We start from the raw sequence: 20,983 nt of genomic DNA, 5'->3' as shown, positions 1-20,983 counted from the left end.
CTTTTCCCCCCCTTTCCTCCTCTCTCCTCCCCCTCTTCCCCCTCTTCCCCCTCCTCCCCCTCCTCCCCCTCCTCCCCCTCCTCCCCCTCCTCCCATCCCCCATTCCTCTCCTCCCCTCTCCTTTTCCCCCTCTCCCCTTTCCCCTTGCCTCTTCTCCCCCTCCTTTTTCCCCTCCTCTCCTCCCCGCTCCTTTTCCCCCCTTCCCCTCCCCTCCTCGCCTTCCCCTTCTTTTCCCCCCTTCCCTTCCCCCCGCCTCTTTCCCCCGCCCCGCCCCGCCCCCCGGTGGGGGAGGCCGGGCCGCTCGCTCCGTGGCTCGCTTGCTCGCTCGCCCGGGGCTGGGCTGGGCTGGGCTGGGCTGGTCGGGGTGGGCCGGCGCTCAGGGCGGCCGCGATGGCTGAGCCTCCAGCTCCTGCTCCTGCTCCTGCTCAGGCGGCGGCCGAGGGCGCTGGGGAGCCACAGCAGTCCCCGGCCGGCAGCAGCCCCGAGCCCGGCTCGCCCGAGCCCGCGCCCTTCTTCCTGTTGTACCCGGGCGATGGCGGCGCGGGCCCGGGGGCGCGGCCCCCCCACCAGCCGCCCCTGCATCCACAGCCCCCGCCACGGGGCTGGAGGACGCCGCCGTCCCCGGGCTCGCCCCTGCCCTTCCTGCTGCTGAGCTCCCCGGCGCCCGGCGGCTCCAAGCCCCGTGAGTATGGGACGGGAGGGGACGGGGGGAGGGGGGGTCATCTTCCCTCGTCTCGCGCCGCTCCCCCACGTGCCGCCGCCGCCCTTTGGGGTGCACCCTCTAGTCCCCCGCCTGCACTTGGGCCGGACGAGGCCGAACCCCCGCCCCCAACGTTCGGCGCCCCTTCCTAAGATGAGGACTGGGGACACGTCCCCGCGCTGAGCCGGAGCTGGGGCCACCCTCCTCCAGACCACTCCCCCAGCACCCCTTCCTAGGTGGGGCTGGAGCCTCCCCGTCCCCGATACACGCCCCCCCCCCAGGTGTCCATGAGCCAGCACGAAAGGCGGGCTGTCCCGGCTTAGTGCCTCCCTTCCCGGGGGGTGGAGCCGGGAGCAGCCCACCCGCCCCTCCGCGGGAGGCCCCCCCACCCAGGCGGGGCTCCCCGCCTGGCATCTCTACCGCCCTCCCTCCCGCACCCAAGTTTGCTTTCCTCCAAAGTCATCCCTCCTGCCCGGTTTCCTTGTGTCCGTCCGGATTAAAGTTCTTTCCTAAAAATAGGGGCATGCGTTCATCCCCCATTGAAAAGCCGCTCAACAGCGGAAGGTGATTAAGACGCCCCCCCCCCCCCCGGCGACCTCCTGAAGGCTGAGATTGCCCCTGGGCTCGGTTCCCGAGCCGGCCCACGGGCCGCCAGTGGGGCCTAGTGGGCTTGAGCGCTGCCCTGGAAGCCGGGCACAGACAGGGACCCGTGGGCCTCCCGAGCAGGCAGTGCGGTGCGCTGGGGGCGGTGTGGGGGACCCGGCTTCCAGCCCCACCCACCGCGGACTCGCATACAGACCCCGGGCCCTACTCCGACTTCTCAGCTGGCAGTCTCCTCATCGGAAGATTCCTTCTCAGTGAAATCACAGGTCACACGTCCACATTTGCTTGCAGAGAAATTTAAAAAGAGATTCCCAAGTCTCCCCACTGCCAACTGAAAGCTCCCAATTCGACAGACACTTGTTAGAAGCATGTTGTGGGCAGGGGCACGGATATACAAAGACAGCTGAGACTCGGACTGCTAACCCGAAAACTCAAGGGCAAAGCACTTTGCTTTGGGCATTTTCTGCCATGCGAAATAATAAATTCATTGTTTTGCTAAACTGGGTGCTGACATGGGAGCGCAGAACAGACCTTGGATGCCCCCCCCCCCCAGAAGACACCCTAGGGGTGCGGCATAACCCAGAGAGAGGTGAGCTTACAGGAAGCCCCCAAGATTGAGCCTCATCAGACAAGCACAGTTTGATCTTTGTGTATGTCATAATACCAGTGGCATGTGCCAAGTGCGTAGTACAGTTAGTACCGTGGGAGTTCCAAGAGCGCCCCAGCTTGCCAAACAGACTGATCTAATAAGCTAAACAAGGAAAGGGTCCCTAAGACTGAAACAGATTCCTGCGCTCGGTGTTTGAGGGCTTCTGCAATCTGCCTCCCTCCCTTCCCGGCGATATTTCCATTACTCCCTTTTCATCGGAACCAGACGTGCCACTGTCTTACACTTCCTACCCCCCTCTGTTCACACACAGGCTGTCCCCCTTCGTCTCCTCTTCTCTCAAGTCTTGTCTTAAACCACAAGTACCATTAAACAGCCTTCCCCGACCCCAGAAAAGTTAGTCTCTCTCTCCCTCTCTTATCTTTCTCTGACTCTCCCTTCTCTCCCTCTCTGTCTTCCTTCTTTCTCTCTCTCCTACTCTCTTTCCCTTCCTCCCTCCTCCTCCTCTTCTCCCTCACCCCTCTCCCTCCTCCCTCACCTCAGGTTACCTCTGCTCATGCTTACACTGTTTTATCTCATGTTTCATCTCCCCATTGGATTGTAAACTCCTGGAGGGACAGACTATGTGTTTTCTGCGTTGGAATCCTAGCACCCAGCAGTGCCCGTACTTAATAATTACTGAATTTGTTGAGTCATGGCCAAGTCTTCATGACCCCACAGACCATATCGTCCACAGGGTTTTCTTGGCAAAGATACTGGACTACTTAACCATTCCCTTCTCCAGTGGCTTCAGATAAACAGAGGTTAACTGACTTGCCCAGGGTCACACAGCTAGTGAGTGTCTGAGGCTGACTTTGAACTCAGCCCCATCCTTCACCCTAGCCACCGAGCCACCTCGATGCCTGATTATTCATGAATGGCTATTATTCAATGGAAGCTAACCTCTGTACTGCTAAGTCACTGGGGTGAGCTCCCTTGGCATTGTGCAGTGTCTCAGAGGTCATTGCAGGTGCCTGATAGGATGACCCATAACCATCTTACTGTTCTATTCTGGCTAGCCCAGGCCTCGCAGGTCCAGGGAGGAAGGGAGAGGCCTACAAAAAAGGACAGCTTTGGCGGATGCTGGAGTGGAGGGTACACATCTGGGGCTTTGCTGCAAGGCCGTGAGGCGGCTAATCCAGGTCAAAACTTTTTTTTTTTTTTGGTGGGACAATGGGGGTTAAGTGACTTGCCCAGGGTCACACAGCTAGTAAGTGTCAAGTGTCTGAGGTCGGATTTGAACTCAGGTCCTCCTGAATCCAGGGCCAGTGCTTTATCCACTGCACCACCTAGCTGCCCCCAAAACTTTTTATAATAAAACATTGTCATTTCTAATAGAGTAAATGTCCATAGACATAAACCACATAAACAAGCTCGTGGGGGGAGTTTTAAGTATATAAAGGGGGTCCTTAGACCATAAAGTTTGAGGACTGCTGTTGTCAGGAGTAAAGTTGGATTTTGTTGTACACACAGGGCAAAAATTGTGCACATCTCCGGGCTGAGATCAGGAAAGTCCACATAAAACGTTCTGACCCTCCCTTCTTACCAGAAAAGTCTGAATTATTATGGTATTATAAGAGAAGTTATGTTGATAGCATACAATACTGTACATATATTTTATGCATTTCTGAGTTTCTAATCGCTTTTTTCTGTGGTGTCTGTGGCTTCTGGAAAAACTCCTCCAAAATTCCCATTTAATTTCTTATGCCCACCCTTGATATATGGACACTGCTGAGGGGAGAGTCGTGATATGGAAGGGATAACTGTATATGTACCAATCTCTCCTCGATCAGCAAGCATTTAAGAAATGCTTAGTTTGGACCTTGGCACTGTCCTAAGCTTAACTCCGGTTACAAATGGCAGAAAAACAAAACCAAAACAAACCATAGCCCCTGTCCCCTAAGATCCAGTCTTTCTAAAGTTCCCGTTATATACGGTTTAAATGGCAGGTAATTAAGAAGGAAGGCTGGGGGCAGCTAGATGGTGCAGTGGATGGAGCACCGGCCCTGGAGTCAGGAGTACCTGAGTTCAAATCCGGCCTCAGACACTTAACACTTAACTAGCTGTGTTACCCTGGGCAAGTCACTTAACCCCAATTGCCTCACTAAAAAAAAAAAAAAAAGAAGAAGGAAGGCTGGTGAGAAAGACCTGTTGTAGAAGGTGGCATTAGAGACTTGAAAGAATCTGTCCTGCAGCTGGGGCTGCAGAGGCCAGAGTCACTGGATTGTATGGGAAGGGCAGAGTGGAGCAGCTTTAAGAAGGGGGCCGGGAGCTGGTTGTGAAGGATCTTAAACATTAAACAGGATTTTTCTATTTAATCCTGGAGGTTAGGAGGTAGGTAGTAGGGAGCCATAGACTTCAAATGGAGGAAAAGAACTTTGGCAGCTATGGGAAGGATGGCTTGGAGTAGGGAGACTCTTGAGGCTGGAAGAGCAGCTAGCAGGTAATAGTTCATCCATGAGGTCATGAGGCCCCTGCACCCAAGTGGTAGTTGTATGAATAGAGGGAAGTGAGGGGCCCCGGCAGACAGATTGGAAATGGGGAATGAGTTGGGGATGGCACTGAAGACGGCACCAAGGCTCTGAAGGGGGAGTGGGGAATGTGACTAGGGAAGTTTGGAAGATGAGAGAGCTTTGGGGCAAAGAGTGTTTTGGACGCGTTGACTTTGAGATGCCTCTAGAAGTGCTGTTGGATATATCCAGAAGGCAGTTGATTTGAGAATGGAGGGATTAGGGTTTGAGAGGCAGATGTGGGTAACATCTGCATAGAGATGAGCATTGAATCTATGGAAACAGCTGAGATCATCAGGGGAGATGGTGTAGAGAAGGGGGCTCAGGATCGTGCCATGGGGCACCCCCACAGTTTGTGGGTTTCCATGATGCTGCTCCATCATGGTTCCCTTCCCATGGTCTTTCTTGGGCACCTTTGCTGGACCATCGTCTAAGCAAAGGTCATGGGTGACATACTGGAGGGGCCCCAAGATGCCACCCCTTTGGCCTAGGACCCCCAGGGCTCACACAATTTGGACTTAATCCTGGGATCTGACCCCTACAGGGTCAATTTCTCTTTTCTCTTGCCCCTGCCTCCTATCTGGAATTTTCCAGAAAACAAAGCAAAACTCTAAAATAAGAGTTTATGTGCTGCTCTCTTTGTTCCTCCAAACGTAGGAAAGGAGGCTCTTCATTTCCCTCACTGCCACTCACGATAGCATCTGGGTGTGAGAGAGACTTTATTAATATTATACCCACCCCGGAAAATATCTAAGGCAGAAAGGAATGGAAGCTACCCATTCATTAGCCTCCTTCCCTTCTCCAGCAAAGGTAATGCATTGGGAAGGGCTGGGGGGCTACTGAACAAATACTTCCCATTATTCCCTTTGGAGTTGTCATTGCCCTAGCAACTTTGGGCAAGAGCAGGGTTGACAAGCACTGACTCCCTTGCCCCTGCTGAATATTAAAATATAGCTTTTGTATCTGCCTGTCTCCTACAAATAGATCAGAGAAATAATGTTTAATTTCTCTTACAAATCAGAGACAGACAGAAAAACATATCTATCAATTTAACATTTTATTTTCCCAAGAAGAAAGATAACACGATATATGATCATGTGGGGACTTCCCTCCTAAGAGAGAAGTTCAGGGGACTCCCCGTTTCTGAGGGTATATAAGGTTTTAGGCCACTGATTACAGGGCGTAGTCAGTTTCAAAAGTATGAAACAGAAATCAACCTAGAAGCAAAAAGCAGTTTAACCATTTCAGTTATAACAAGTATGGAGGGAATACAGAAGCACCATGCTAAGACTACAGGATTCCAAAAATGGGTTTGGCAAGGATGAGGTCACCCAGATGTTACCATAAGATAGGGACTTACTATCCTGAGGGAAAAGAAGTCACTAGGTAGGGTCTTTTATCTGCTAGCCATCTGGATTCTGTTTGGAGTTTGCTTGAATGACATTTTGCTCCTATTAATCCAAGGTTTCATAAAACTCCTTGGATAATAAGGTACCTCCATCAAATCCAGGTGATCCATATATTCATATTAACACCCCCTAGCTTTAGGTTTTCAGCTATGGCACGACCCTGTAATAAATCTTTCTCTAAGAATCCTTAAGTCTTTCCAGAACTTTCTTCATTCTCAAGCACCCTGGCCTCTCTCAAGCACTCTGCTCAGCCAAATCCAGAAACTGCCCTCTCTGGTTTTCCCGGTCCTGCTCTAGCCTGTGGCCATTGCTGCTACTGGGGGGAGGGGAGCAGGCGTTTCTGCCCTCCCCTCCCTTCCGCTGCGCCCTGGGCTACTAGGCTTGCCCCCACAAGCCCTTGCACAGTTTGGCTTTGCAAGCAAGGGGAAAAGGGCAGCCTTTCCTGTAGGAATCTGATCCCCCCCCACACACACACACCCCAAGTTGCCAGCTCTCTTGCTAGCAGCTGCAGCCTTTGAGAACCAAATTCCTGTATTCTTCCTGCATGCCCGGGCAGCACCTGATTGGGCCTTTCAAACGTGGCAATTCCCCCCATTTGTTGCCAGTGAAATCTCCTTATTAGGGCAACAGGAGCCAGCCAGCTGGTCAAGTTTCCTAAGGCTAGGCCCGGGGGGACAGTTAAAAGGAAGAGGATGGGGTGGGGGGAAGGTAAATTGAATATTGGCCTGCTCAGAGTGTCGAGGCAGCAGATTTCAGGGCTGAAATGCTGAGTTTCACGGACTTGGGTCATGTATCTGTGTGCTTCAGAGGGCTTTGGGTACCCTTGTTACAGATGGTCATTTTGTAGTATCCTGACTCGGGCCCTGCCCGGATGGGTTAAATGCATAGATCAATTAACAGGACCTTATTAAATGCCTTTGATGGGCCAGGCATGTTTGACTTTGGGGATACAAAACAAAAACCTCCCCTGTCCCCAGAGAGCTATGTACTTTTTTTTTTTTGGTGAGGCAATCGGGGTTAAGTGACTTGCCCAGAGTCACACAGCTAGTAAGTGTTAAGTGTCTGAGGCCGCATTTAAACTCAGGTCCTCCCGACTTCAGGGCCGGTGCTCTATCCATTGCGCCACCTAGCTGCCCCGGGCTATGTACTTACGACAAATAGCATGTACAGATATAAAGGAAGGTTTGAGTAGATTGGGAAAGTGAAAGATTTGGGTGGTATTTGCCCCAAACTATTGGAGTCAGGAAGACTCATCTTCCTGAATTCAAATCTGGCTTTGAGACACTTAGCTGTGTGATCCTGGCTAAGTCACTTCACCCTGTTTGCCTCAGTTTCCTCATCTGTAAAGTGAGCTGGAGAAGGAAATGGCAAAAAACCACTCCAGGATCTTAAGACTAGAAAACCCCAGAAGAATTGAATGATTGGGGGGAAAAATGATTGAATCCCAACAATTGTAAGCCCTAAGGAAGTGGGATCCCCTAGAGGCCAAGCCTTTCTTTGTATTTGCATTCTTGTGGTTTGCAGTGTTTTGCTCAGGACACTGGATACTAAATCCACAGTTTTTTAAATTCAATCGAATTTTGGTATTGAGATTTATTTTTTTTACTCTGGTACACTCCTTGTTCTCTGCAGGGTCTGCTTAGAAAAGTAACCTTGTAATCCTAGGGTTCTTCCACTTTTGGGGGGGTCCTGGATCCCTTTGGAGGTCCCGAGAAGCTGATAGACCCCTTCTCTGTTTGTTTTGTTTTTTTGGTGAGGCAATTGGGGTTAAGTGACTTGCCTAGGGTCACACAGCTAGTTAAGTGTTAAGTATCTGAGGTCGGATTTGAACTCAGGTCCTCCTGAATCCAGGGCCAGTGCTTTATCCACTGCACCACCTAGCTGCCCCTAGACCCCTTCTCTGAATAATGGTTTTGGATACATAAAATAAAATACTTTGGATTATAAAGGGAGCCAGTTATTAACTTATCAACGAACTGGAATACAGTTATCAGCACTGAAATAGTTCCATGAAAAATGTGCTTTTTCTACACATGGTATGCATTTGGTATCTAGGCACATCGCCCAGGAATGGGTTTTTTGGCAGGGCAATGAGGGTTAGTTAAGTGACTTGCCCAGGGTCACAAAGCCAGTAAGTGTCAAGTGTCTGAGGTCAAATTTGAACTCAGGTCCTCCTGAATCAAGAGCCAGTACTCTATCCATTGCGCCACCTAGCTGCTCCAGGAATGGGTTTTTCTATCACGAACCCTTCCTTTTGTTATTGTCCAAAGTATAAAATTCATAGGGTTTTTTCAGGGAGTAGAGGGCGTTTCTTTTGCCCACAGATGTGATCTCTGTGACTTAAGAGAATTGCCTACCTAGTAAATGTGCCCTACATAAGTAATGTCCGCATGTTGGGGGAATGAGGGAGCAAATTGCTTTTTAGCTTAGAGCTTGACCAGTCCAAAAGTGAAGAATCTCAGGTATGCCTTTGGAGTGGCTTTATTTTGATTGTTTAGCAGGGCCTAAAAATAACTCAACAAAATGAATCTTGTATGAGAACAGCAGAGGCGGCATCATGACCTTCCGCCAACCACATGTGTACCTTGTGTACTTACTGGAGGTAAAAGGGGAGGGAGACAGTAGCCATCATCTCTGGGAGTGTGGCCTTGATGGTTTTACCCTCCATCACATCTCCAGTCCCCCTAAATCAGTGATGTGCTGTAAATACAAAAAACCTGTGCTCTGCTGGGCTTCAGAGGGCTAATACAAAATCTCCAAAATCTCTGTGGGCTGCTATACTTAGAATCTTTCAAAAACTCCTTCTGTCGGGTGACTCCATGGACCAGAGAAGAACCTTGTGTTGGCAGTCGGAAGGACGAGGAACCCAGGCTCTCCTGTGTGAGCTAGGACCCTGTCTCTGCGCCCAAGTTTCCATATCTTTCAAATGAGAGCGTAGGACTTGACTTCTAGGGACTTTTCCAGCTCACCATCTTGTGTTCCTACAATTTGTCAAGCCAGATTTGCTCCTAGGTCTCATCCCTAGGAGTAATGTCAGCACCTGGAGGTTCCCTATTCCCTCTTCCCATTCCCTCTTCTGATTTCTGGAAAATCATTCTATGAAGGTGGGTCTCCCTTGGGGGATTAGAGACAAGAGGGTACCCATGCCATCTGCCTGTTATCTTCCCATTTCCCCGACACTAGATGTTTGGAGTGGCACCTACAAAACTAGTCTCACCGTGGCCTTTGTCCTGTCCTCCAGCAGCAGAATCAGAACATTCATAGCCTGGAAGGATCTCGGACCAGCCATCACGTTACTGAGGAGGAAATAGAAAAAACTAGGAAGGGGGCAACTTGATCAAAGCCTTGACCTAGGACAAGTTAAGTGGAAGAACTGGGACTCTGGTTCCCCCTCACCCCCGTCAATGTTCTTTCCACCTGGAATCACAGAAATGAGAGTCTCCTCCAGAGGTTTCAGACACATCCCGAACCAGAATTACATGTCGTCCCTCTCTGAGGGTAATGAGCCGATGTATTAATAAATAAAGAGATCGATAATCATGAGGTTTTCTAAGTCAGGATGGGGCCCATGTTTCCATCCAAGTTGACACCTCTGATCTGGTCCAACCACCTCATTTTACAGGTAAAGGAAGCTGAGACCCAAAGGGGGTAGTTAAAGTGCTTTATCTGTTTACATAGGCACTGGACAGTGCATTATTATTTGAACCTAGGTCCTCTGAGCCCCTTAAGAACTATTAACAGGGGGCAGTTAGGTGGAGCAGTGGATAAAGCACCGGACCTGAATTCAAATCCAGTGTCAAGATACTTGACACTTACTAGCAGTGTGACCCTGGGCAAGTCACTTAACCCTGATTGCCCCGCAAAAAAAATCCCCCAAACAAAAAACACCCTCTCTTGTAACAAATAGGCAAACTCTCCAGCAAAACAGATCCATACATTGGGCCACATTCAAAAGTGCATTAGTATCTCAATCTGCCTCTCCAGTCCTGCCAGGTAGCGGGCAGTGGGATTCATCATTGTTCCTCTGAAGAAGTGGTCGGTCATTGCATCGATCAGAGTTCTTAAAGCATATTGATTTAATAAGATGTGTGATTTTACAGCCCTTGGCCATTCAGTCTGCTCTTTGTAGAGCAGTGATTAATGTGACTACCTTGTGATTTCACAAACCTGTTCTTTCTCAGTCACTCATGAATAAGCACCTACTGTGTGCCCGGCATCATGCTCAGGGCCGACCTCAGCCTATTAGGGGTTGGATAAATTGAGATCTTTTCTGCATGTGGAGATGTTTGTGAGCTGGTGAATCAAGAGCCCAGAGATGCCTGCTGGGTGAATATAAATGAGTCAGTCAAGCATTTATCCGATCCAGGGGATCAGCCAGTCCAAAGTTAGGGAGATGATCAGATAGTGTCAGGACCCGAGGAATCTCTGAAACAAGAGGCGCAAGGAGCTCGGGCCAGAAGGGAGTGCAAAGAATCGGAATCCTGGTTCCTGGTAGGATGGGGCTCAGCCCATGAGCTTACGTTTACTGAGATGCTTACTATATGTCCGGCAAGGCACTTTGCTAAGGCCTGGGGATAGGAGAAAGCCCCCCCCCCCAAAGGCTCTCAAGAACCTGCTATTCTATTGGGGGACACCCATGTCAACAACTGTGTGCATACAAGCTATAAGTATAAAATTATGGGCCAGCCGGGGCAAAGGGGCGTAGGTGGGCAATGGAGGGTCATGTGCCTGCAACAGGGAGCAGGAGGAGAATGTAGGAATACTGGAAAGGTAAGAAGAGACTAGCTTGTAAAGGGCTTTGAGTGACCATATTTTATATTTATTCCCAGATACATGTGGCACTGACAGAGCAGGAGTGACCTCGTCCCATGTTTGGGGAAATTAATTTGGCCTGCAGAGTGCAGGATGGTTTTGGATTTGGGGGGGGGGGTGTCCTTTACTTTTTTGGTATTGTTGGACCCCTTTGGTGGTCTGGTGAAGCCTGCTATCAGAAAAATGATTTAAAATACAAAAATAGGGGCAGCGAGGTGGCACAGTGGATAGAGCAACTGACCTTGGATTCAGGAAGACCTGAATTCAAATCTGGCCTTAGATACTTGACACTTACTAGCTGTGTGACCCTGGGCAAGTCACTTTACCCCAACTGCCTCACCAAAAAAAATATATAAATTAAATACGTAAAATAAATGGGATTAAAAAGGAAATAAATTCTATGAAAATGCATTTAGAATGTATTTTTTGAAAAGTTCATGGATCCCAAGTTAACCTTTGGACTCAAGGCAGGGAGATCAATAGACCGTGTTAGCTCTGGGAGGGGAGAGAAGTGAATGTTTTTGAATTAACCTTTTGAGTTTGAGGTTTTTAAAAAATTTATTCAGTGCTAAAGTTTAATCTTGAAGGAAGGAATCAAGGTTATGGTGCAGCACTGGCCTTCTCTAAATTGTGTAATAAAGACATGGGACATACCACGTCAGTTTCTGATACCCATTCTCTGTTGACATTGTAGCAACAGAGCCGGGGTAGGCGTATTCTGAAGGGGAAGTGTCTTTCTAAATTTGGACTGTTTTTCATTTTTGGTTTGACTCCACTATTTTGTTATATAATGGGTGACTTTTCAGTTGGCATAGTAAAAATCTTCAGGCTGCTAACTCAGCTAGAACTAGAACATGATAAAAATGAGGCCAAAATGGATAGGTTTGAACCCTACACAGATTATATATGTGAGTCCGTGTGTATGACACATACATGTACATGTGTATAGTACATGTTTATATACTCCATATAGATGATGAACGTGTGCATGTCTAAGTATATACATGTATGTATGTGTTTTATACATACATGTCTGTGTATAGAGAGTATATGTGCATGAGCTCCACCTAGATTATACACATGTGAATGGGTACATATCTGTATCTATATATCGTAGATGTGCATGTTTATATATGTGTGTATATATGCTCCATATAGATTACATTGTGTGACTATATGTACATATGCATATGTATATATGTGTGACCCACACAGACGTGTATGCACACACCTATGTCTATACACACATGCATATACTAACACACGTGTATAGTGTTGGGGAGGGAGGGGGTCCAGGCCTATAATTTCAATTGGTTTAGGAGAACCTCCAAATTCAGAAAATCCTGCCAGGACCTGTTCTCTAACAGACCTACCTTCTGAGACAATTCCCTGTTCTCCGCGCTACCCCTCCCCACAATGATTTGCCCCTCCTCACTCATCCAGGATGTGTCAGGGGTAGGACTTAAACACAGGTTAATGCCCTGTGTTCTCAGACCAGGACTCCTCTCTTGATCTCCGCTCACTTGGGGCCACAACCCCTCTCTTCTATTTACTCTGCTCTCAAACGTCATTGGGAGCTGGGTTGAGAATGTGAGCTCAATGCTGCCCTCTGTGGCTATGGGGGTCAGGGGGTGCCTGGGCCTGCTTCCTGATCATACCAGTGCTAACCTGGGATGCTGTGGTCAGCATACGTACGGGAAGCCCCTGGAGTTGTGGGGCCATCCAGCGTAAAACCAGTGGATTCAGAATTGGTTTGTGTGTTTTGCCTCACATAAATGCATTTACATGGAATTCTTTGTCTGGGAACACTGTCCTTCGTTCCTAAAGACTCGGGAGCTGACACCTGTGTCCCTCTGGCTTGTGTTACCCTTTTCCCTTACCCACCCACCACAGTTTTGCATTCCTGGTGCTGAAAATAACTGGTTTTAAAGATAACCTCTTCAGACTGTTGTACATGTTGGGAGGACCCAAAGACTTCTGGAAAAAGCCGTAGGAGGTGTACTTCTGGACTTTTCCCCTAAGGGACTTGAAGTGGAAAGGTAAGGGGCAGTAGTTTCAGTCAGTCATTAAACATTTATTAGGCACCTGCTGTGTACCAGGCAGGGCAGCAAGGTGGTACAGTGGCTAGAGCTCCAGGCTTGAAGTCAGGAACTCATCTTCATGAGTTCGAAAGCAGCTTCAGGCACCTCCTAGCTATGTGACTCTGAGCAAGTCGCTTAACCCTGTTTGCCTTGGTTTCCTCGTCTGTAAAATGAACTGGTAAAGGAAATGGCAAACCACTCTTTTGTCTTTGCCAAGAAAAACCTAAATGGGGGGGGGGGGGTCAGACACGACTGAAAAATGACAGAAAAGAATGTGCCGGTTACTGTGCTAAGCTCCTGGGATACAAAGACAAGCAAAGGACAGTTCTTGCCCTCAGGGAGCTTATGATCTAAAGCAAGAAGATAACACATTAAAAAAGCTGAGGGGCAGCTAGGTGGCACAGTGGATAGAGCACCAGCCCTGGATTCAGGAGGACCTGAGTTCAAATCCAGCCTCAGACACTTGACACTTAGTAGCTGTGTGACCCTGGGCAAGTCACTTAACCCCAATTGCCTCACCAAAAAAAAAAAAAAAAAAAAAGCTGAAAAGCTTATCTTCCTGTCTCTCCTCTTCTTTCTCCTCCTCAGGAGTCATAAGGGTGGGCTAACTGGCCTGCACCCCTCTCCTCTAGGGCATGTCAGCTGAGTTCTTAGGCTTTGTTAGCCAGTTTTGCTCAGAATGAAGCTATAATCCACTGATTCCAGTTGAGTTAATAAGTACTTCTTGACTGGAGGGTTGTTTGCCTTGATCAGAGCAAACCACCATTTCCTGAGGGGCCCCAGCCTCACCCACTTCATGATGACTGGCACTCACTCTTTGGGCTTTCCCCCCTTTTGGAGAGGGTTCCACTCATCCTCTGCTTTCCAGCAGGGCCCCCCCTCCCCTGCACCCAGCTCCATCCTCACTTCCCCCCAGACTCAAGGCCGGGGACGTCCCTCATCTCCTCTGCAGAGGGTAGGACCGGCCTCTTTGCTCGTGTGGTGTTTGTGCTCCCAGTGCCTGGCCACGGATGAGGGCTTAAGTTAAAATGTTCGTTGCTATTTTAAGACAACTGTGGTTAGTCATCAACCCGGGTCTATTTAAGAAGGAAAGCTTAGTCAAGTAATAATTATTGAGTGCCTGCTGCAAAGGATTGTGGATAGATAAAAGAAAATAAGCAACCAGATTTGAGGTGAAGCTTCTAGGGCAGACCACTATGTGAAGTAATGCCCCCTCCCTGGAGAGCCAGGTAGATTGGGGAGGGGGGGAATCGGAGCTGAATTGAGGTGTGATTGAATGCCAATGGGTTAATTCTAGGAAGCTCTTAGGAGCATTTTACCAACCCCATGGAGGATAGTGGAACGTGGTAATGAAATCCTACTTTTAGGTAGACCTTCGGGGTTACATAGGGCTTTACCTACCCTATCCCCAAAGTCCCACCCTGACCCATACTCTGACTTTGGGCATAGGCTAGGTAAAGCCCTGTTTTACCCTGGAGTTCTATTTAAAAGTAAGATTTCATTCCTCTTCCCATCAGGGATCACAGCCTTGCCATCCCCCATGGAAATGCTAAGATGTTCCTGTGAGCTCAGCCCCCTGTAAACTCCTGGGGCTCCCTATTACACCCTGGATCAAAGGAAAAAACAAAGCCTCTGGCTTTTAAAAGCCTTTCCCGGCCTGAGCCCTTCTTTCCCTTCCAGTCTTTTTACATTTCTTTGATCTCCCTAAGTTGGCTTTTTTCATGATCCTCAAACAAGACTTTTGGTCAGAGCTTTGTGTGTACCTAGCTTCCCTCAATGCTTGGAAGGGCCTCCCTCCTTAACCTTTAACTTTTGACTTCCTTCAAAAATCAGTTTAGGGGCAGCTAAGTGGCACAGTGGATAAAGTGCCGGCCCTGGATTCAGGAGGACCTGAGTTCAAATCCGGCCTCATACACTTGACACTTACTAGCTGTGTGACCCTGGGCAAGTCACTTAACCCTCACTGCCCCACCAAAAAAAAAAAATCAGTTTAAATCTCACCTTCCTTGGGAGGCCTTTTGAGGTCCCCCACCCCCTACTACCAGCACCTTCCCCCTTGAGATTTCCTCATATTTACACTGTATTTAGTTGAGGATTGAATAGTCAATAAGTGCTTTTCTTTTGAAAGAATAAATAAAGTACGGTAGCTAGGTGGCGCAGTGTTTAGAGCACCAGCCCTGGAGTCAGGAGGACCTGGGTTCAAATTTGCCCTCCGACACTTGACACTTACTAGCTGTGTGACCCTGGGCAAGTCACTTAACCCCAATTGCTTCACCCCCTCCCCAAATATAATACAATTCCCTGGGTAGACCCAAACTGTGTCTGCTTTTGTATAAAACAAACAAACAAAAACTTTCCTCAGCACTCTAAAATTATTTCTCCTCCAATGTTCAGAGCATTTTCTCTTAAAAAGCCACAAAACAATTGTGTTCCTTCATGGGTTTTGTATTTTGGGGCATCAGCGATTGATCAGTGATTATGCAGCCTCTTTGTGCTGTCTCTGAAATACTAAGCATTTTTCTTTTATAAATATCCAGTAATAGGGCCTCCCCCTCTTTTTTTTTTTTTTGGAAAATTATTTACATAAAAAAGTCTGGGCGCTAGAATTTAACCATGCACCCCAGCTCTAGGAGAGTAAGCATCAACAAAAAAGTGTGAATAGCTGGCACTCTTAGCCCTCAGCTTACATAAAGTACATGAGATAATAATCTTGTGCTCCTCTGCGAACATTTTCTTATATTCTGCCTTATTAGGCAACAGACATTTGTTAAATGCCTACTATGAGCCCAACACTGTTCAGCTGCTGGGGATAGGAAGCCAAAAATGGAGCAGGGCCTGCCTGCCCTCAGGGAATTTACAGTCTGTCAGGGAGACAAGTCCATATTTGAGTATAAAATCAGTATAATTGGGGGTGGCCAGTGGAATACCAACAGCTAGAGGGATTAAGAAAGACCCCTTGCATTAAGTGGCTTTGGGGCTGAGCCTTGGACACCAGCTAATGATTTTAAGAGATAGAAGTGATAAGGGAGTATATTTGACAAGTTCTTTTTTTGCCTGGGGCAGTGAGGGTTAAGTGACTTGCCCAGGGTCACACAGCTGGTAAGTGTCAAGTGTCAGGTCCTCCTGAATCCAGGGCCTGTGCTTTATCTACTTGCACTACCTAGCTGCCCCCAAGTTCTTATTCTATTAAAGTTGGAAGAACTCCCTTATTTGGATGAAGGAAATTTGCACTATATGTTGAGGGATGACATTTCCCATCTTCTTATAATGTGCTTATACTCATAACATGTCAACAGTACTACACTGTAACTTAAGGCTGAGCAAAAGAAATTTACCAGCCTCGGTCTCCCCAGTAGTTGGACCGGGATTACATGTATTTGCCTCTCTTCTCGGCTGCCATACTGTATCTTAGAAGAAGTTTCCATAGGATTCTTTTGCTGTTTTTGCAAGCAAATCTTAAAATATTGGTATTGGTTGGGTTTTGAATGTTTGATAGAATTAATTGAATTGTATATCTATCTGGCCCTGGGTTTTGTTTTTTCCACAGGAATTTCCTTTTCTGAAATAAGGTTATTTGTATTCTCTATTTCTTACTCTGTTAATTTGGGTAATCAGTATATTTGTGAATTTAGTTGATCAGTTATCTTCACATATATATATATATATACATATATATATATATATATTTTTTTTTTTTTTGGTGAGGCAATTGGGGTTAAGTGACTTGCCCAGGGTCACACAGCTAGTAAGTGTTAAGTGTCTGAGGCCGGATTTGAACTCAGGTACTCCTGAATCCAGGGCCGGTGCTTTATCCACTGCGCCACCTAGCCGCCCCTAAACATTAATTTTTTAATAAGATTTTGCTTTCCAAATTTTTCTTCCTCTTTCCCATCCCCTCTGATGACAAGCAGTCTGACATAGGTTATACATGTGCAATCATATTAAGCATATTTCCTCATTAATCATGTTGTGAAAGAAGAAATAGAACTAAAGGAAAAAGCCCCCCCCAAAAGCCCCCAAAGTTAAAATAGTATGCTTCAATATGTATTCGGACTTCATAGTTCTTTCTCTGGATGTGGAGAGCATTTGGAATCATGCGTCTTTTGGACTTGTCTTGGATCATTGTGTTGCTAAGAAGAGCTAAATCAAACATAGTTGATCATCACACAGTGTTGCTGTTACTGTATATACTGTTCTCCTGGTTCTGCTCATTTCATTCTGCCTCAGATCATACAGGTTTTCCCAGGTTTCTCTGAAATCACCCCCATCCCTACGATCACTTCCTACAGCACAACTGTATTTCATACATTTATAAGTAATAATTTGTTCAGTCATTCCCCAGTTGAGGGACACTTGCTTTATATTCATTTCTTTGCTATAACAAAAAAATGCTGCTGTAAATATTTTTGTATACACAGATTGTTCCCTCCTTCTTTGGTTTCTTTGGGGCATAGGCCTAGTAGTGGTATCATTTGGTCAAAGGGTATATATGATTTAGTGACTTTTGGGGTACAGTTCCAGATTTTTCCAGAATGGCTGGACCAGTAAACAGCTCTATAAATGGGGCACCAGAGTACTGGTCTTCCTGTAGCCCCTCCAAAAATGATCATTTTCCAATGTCTTTGCCATTCTGATAGGTGTGATATAAAACTTCGGGTTTGTTTCAGTTTATATTTTTCTAGTAATTAGAGATCCGGAGCACTTTTCTATATGGTTTTGATCACATCAATGTCTCATTTTAAGAATTATCTGTTTATAGCCTGTGATTATTTATCTGCTGGGAAATGGCTTTTATCTTTAAATCAGTTCTTTATGTGTCTGGTGTCAGACCCATATCAAAAAAAGTTTCTCTTTAAAAATTTTTCCCGGGGGCAGCTAGGTGGTGCAGTGGATAAAGCACCAGCCCTGGATTTAGGAGTACCTGAGTTCAAATCCAGCCTCAGACACTTGACACTTACTAGCTGTGTGACCCTGGGGAAGTCACTTAACCCCCATTGCCCCGCAAAAAAAGAAAAAAAGAAAAAATTTTCCCCAGTTAACTGTTTCTCTTCTGATTTTAACTATTAATTTCATTTGTGCAAAATCTTTTCTGTGTTATGTAATCAGAACTGGCCATTTTATTTTCTGTGAACTTTTCTGTCCTTTCTCTGGTCATGATCTCTTTCCTTATCCATAATTATGAAAGGTCTTTTTTTCCCCTTGTTCCACAGATTTTTATTACGTGACCTTTGATATCTAGCTCATGTATCCATTGGGAGCTTATCTCAGTATATATTATGAAATCTTGGTGTAAACTTTATCTATCCTGGAGTATTTTTTAAGTTTTCCCAGCTGTTGCTGAATAGTGAGTTCTTACCCCATCCAACACTGCTCCTATGCTGACTTGTTCCATTGATAGACCTCTTATTTTGCAAATAGTAATAATCATTTGATTAATTGTGCTTTGTAGGTACTTTGAGATTTGGTACCACTAGGTCCAGAGGACTCTCCCTTTGTTTAATGTTTTCTCTTAAGAGTCTTGACCTTGTCTTCCAGATGAATTTCATTGTAATTTTGTCTAGCTCTATAAAATAAACCATATGATACTGAATGAAAGTAGGATAGTATTTTCATCTTTATTATATTGTCACTGACTAACCACAAGTGCTTAATAACACTCTAGTAATTTAAGTCTTTATTTCTATAGGGCGTTTTGTACTTGTGTTTATATAATTTTCATTCTGTTAACCAAATTCTCTAACATTTTATACATTCTCTGGTTATTTTGAATGACATTTCTTTCTTTGGGTTTTGTTGGTATTTTATAGAAAGTCTGATATTTGTAGGGGTTTTTTTAATCCTGTTTTGGTTAATTTGTAAATCAAATCTCTAAAAATCTCTTAGTAAATCACCATGTCAGCCATAAACTCTGTAATTGTCTTTCCTCTTTCCCTGTGGTTATGACATCAGTTTCTTTTCCTTGTCTTATTGCTATTAGCTAGCTTTTCTAGACTTACACAAAATAATAGTGTCAACAGTGGAAACACTTGCTTTGCCCTTATTGGAAAGACCTTTAGCATTTCTCCATTACAGAGAATGCTAGCTCTATTATTATTATTATTACCAATTAAGGAATGAAACTTCTATACGTAGACTTTTTTTAGTGTTTTTATATAAAAGATTGATATATTTTATCAAAAGTTTTTCTGCTTCTATTGATCTAATTGTGATTTTATATTATGTTTATAGTTTTCCTAATATAAAACTTACCTTGCATTCCTGGTGTATAAATCTATCCTGGTCTTAACATATAATCTTATAAAATATATTTTATCCTCTTGTTAACATCTTGCTAAATATTTTTGTATCAATATTCATTAGAGATTGGTCTTTTTCTTCTTTATTTCTCCCTGGTTTGCGTGCGATATTTAAAGACCGGGTCTCCCAATATCCTAATGGACCCAGGACTGCTACTGATAGGCAGGGGAACTTTGACTTGCTTTCTTTCTGACCTGGGCTTTTTGCCCCTTCCTAAACAAACTGGTTCTTGCCCCCCTCCCCCATTCCCAATCCCTGCCAGGAACTCAATATGAAATCACCATATTGATTCTGAACTACACATAACCCTCTGCAGCTTGGAATTCCTGAGCAAAAGAAATTTACCAGCCTCAGTCTCCCCAGTAGTTGGACCGGGATTACATGTATTTGCCTCTCTTCTCGGCTGCCATACTGTATCTTAGAAGAAGTTTCCATAGGATTCTTTTGCTGTTTTTGCAAGCAAATCTTAAAATATTGGTATTGGTTGGTTTTTGAATGTTTGATAGAATTAATCGAATTGTATATCTATCTGGCCCTGGGTTTTGTTTTTTCCACAGGAATTTCCTTTTCTGAAATAAGGTTATTTGTATTCTCTATTTCTTACTCTGTTAATTTGGGTAATCAGTATATTTGTGAATTTAGTTGATCAGTTATCTTCACACACATATATATATATATATATATATATTTTTTTTTTTTTTTTTGGGGGTGAGGCAATTGGGGTTAAGTGACTTGCCCAGGGTCACACAGCTAGTAAGTGTTACGTGTCTGAGGCCGGATTTGAACTCAGGTGCTCCTGACTCCAGGGCCGGTGCTCTATCCACTGCACCATCTAGCTGCCCCCACATATACTGAGCAAGATAGTTTTGAATACTTTACTTATTCTTCATTTGTTGCAAATTTTGGCATTTTTTGACATTGGCGATTTGGTTTTCCTCCTTTAATCAGCTTGCCTAATTGTTTATTCTTTTTTAAACAGGCCCTAGTTTTGCTTACCAAGTTAATTTTTTTTGTTGTTGCCAGTTTTATCTCCTCATGTTTCAGAATGTTTTATGTCGTGTTTCATTATGGATTTTGATTTGTTGCTTTTCTAATCTTTTTGGTTGCTAGCCCTATCGGTGATTTGTTACCTCTCTGTTTTGTTGATGAGAGGGAGGTTGTTTCCCCCAAGGATTGCTTTGGCCGCCTCCCAAAAGTTTTGGCATTTGTGCTAAGGGTAGCTTGGCTGTGCTCTGCCTTACACAGGAATCCCTCCCTGGCCTCTGCCTCTGTCTCCTAGTGGCTCCATTTAAGTGTTGGCCTGAGCTGGTCTGGCTCCTCCCTTGTAGAGGCTCCAAATGGATGGCATCCATTTAGTAGTGGAAGCTTGTGCCGCCTAGGCCCTGCCTCGGGAGACAGGGGTCTCCAGCTTCAGCTCTAGTACGGGCTACTTGGGTGTTACACCATGTATTGTGTGTTTAAATACTCTTGCTAAGTTCACAGCAAAGAAAATCTAGTTTAAAGAAATTGGGAAAAGATGGCTCTCTGCCTTAAAGAAATAGGTAAGAGTGACAGTTACCGTATTATTCCCTGTTTGACTAAAAATGCTTGCTTTAAAAACAAACAAACAAACTTGAGTTTTATGTAGTTTCTCATTTCAGTGTTCCTCGCCTAGTAGGAAGGTGTCTCTTGGTCTTTTAGGGGCGATTCCTGTGTGAAAGGCTTTGAGTAGAGGCCTAGTGATGGGGTCTCTGTGGTCCTGTTAGCCCAGAACCAGCCTAGCTAAGAAAGGAAGGGACCTGCTGTTAGAGGACAGTAAATGTATCCTCTATCATCAAAGCATATTGAATAAGTCCTAGAGGGATTTTCATCAGCATTGGGGTGGGTAATACATACTCATCCTTATGTAAAAGATGAATGACTCCTTTCTAGGATTGAAAGTGTAC

General features: G+C 45.8%; 1 protein-coding gene across 10 annotated transcripts in view; it reads left to right on the top strand.

Annotated features, from left to right (window-relative positions):
• Nucleotides 1–343: 343 nt before the first annotated feature.
• The window catches only part of RUFY3 (RUN and FYVE domain containing 3), a 140,827-nt gene continuing 120,187 nt past the window's right edge, over nucleotides 344–20,983 (top strand). For 6 of the 10 annotated variants that reach the window (XR_006353581.1, XM_043971160.1, XM_043971167.1 and 3 more), the window contains exon 1: nucleotides 344–682. Coding sequence is in view for 7 of the 10 variants with exons in the window: in XM_043971160.1 (XP_043827095.1) it covers nucleotides 391–682 (292 nt within the window). In the remaining 3 variants the exon portion in view is untranslated. The remainder of the gene's footprint in view (nucleotides 683–20,983) is intronic. The other 4 variants (XR_006353583.1, XR_006353582.1, XM_043971169.1 and 1 more) reach the window with 3 other exon arrangements.

The sequence above is a fragment of the Dromiciops gliroides genome, chromosome 6 (assembly GCF_019393635.1).
Source record: "Dromiciops gliroides isolate mDroGli1 chromosome 6, mDroGli1.pri, whole genome shotgun sequence".
Lineage (NCBI taxonomy): Eukaryota > Metazoa > Chordata > Mammalia > Microbiotheria > Microbiotheriidae > Dromiciops > Dromiciops gliroides.
The sequence above is the reverse complement of the archived record's forward strand: the minus strand, read 5'-3'. Positions and strand labels throughout refer to the sequence as shown.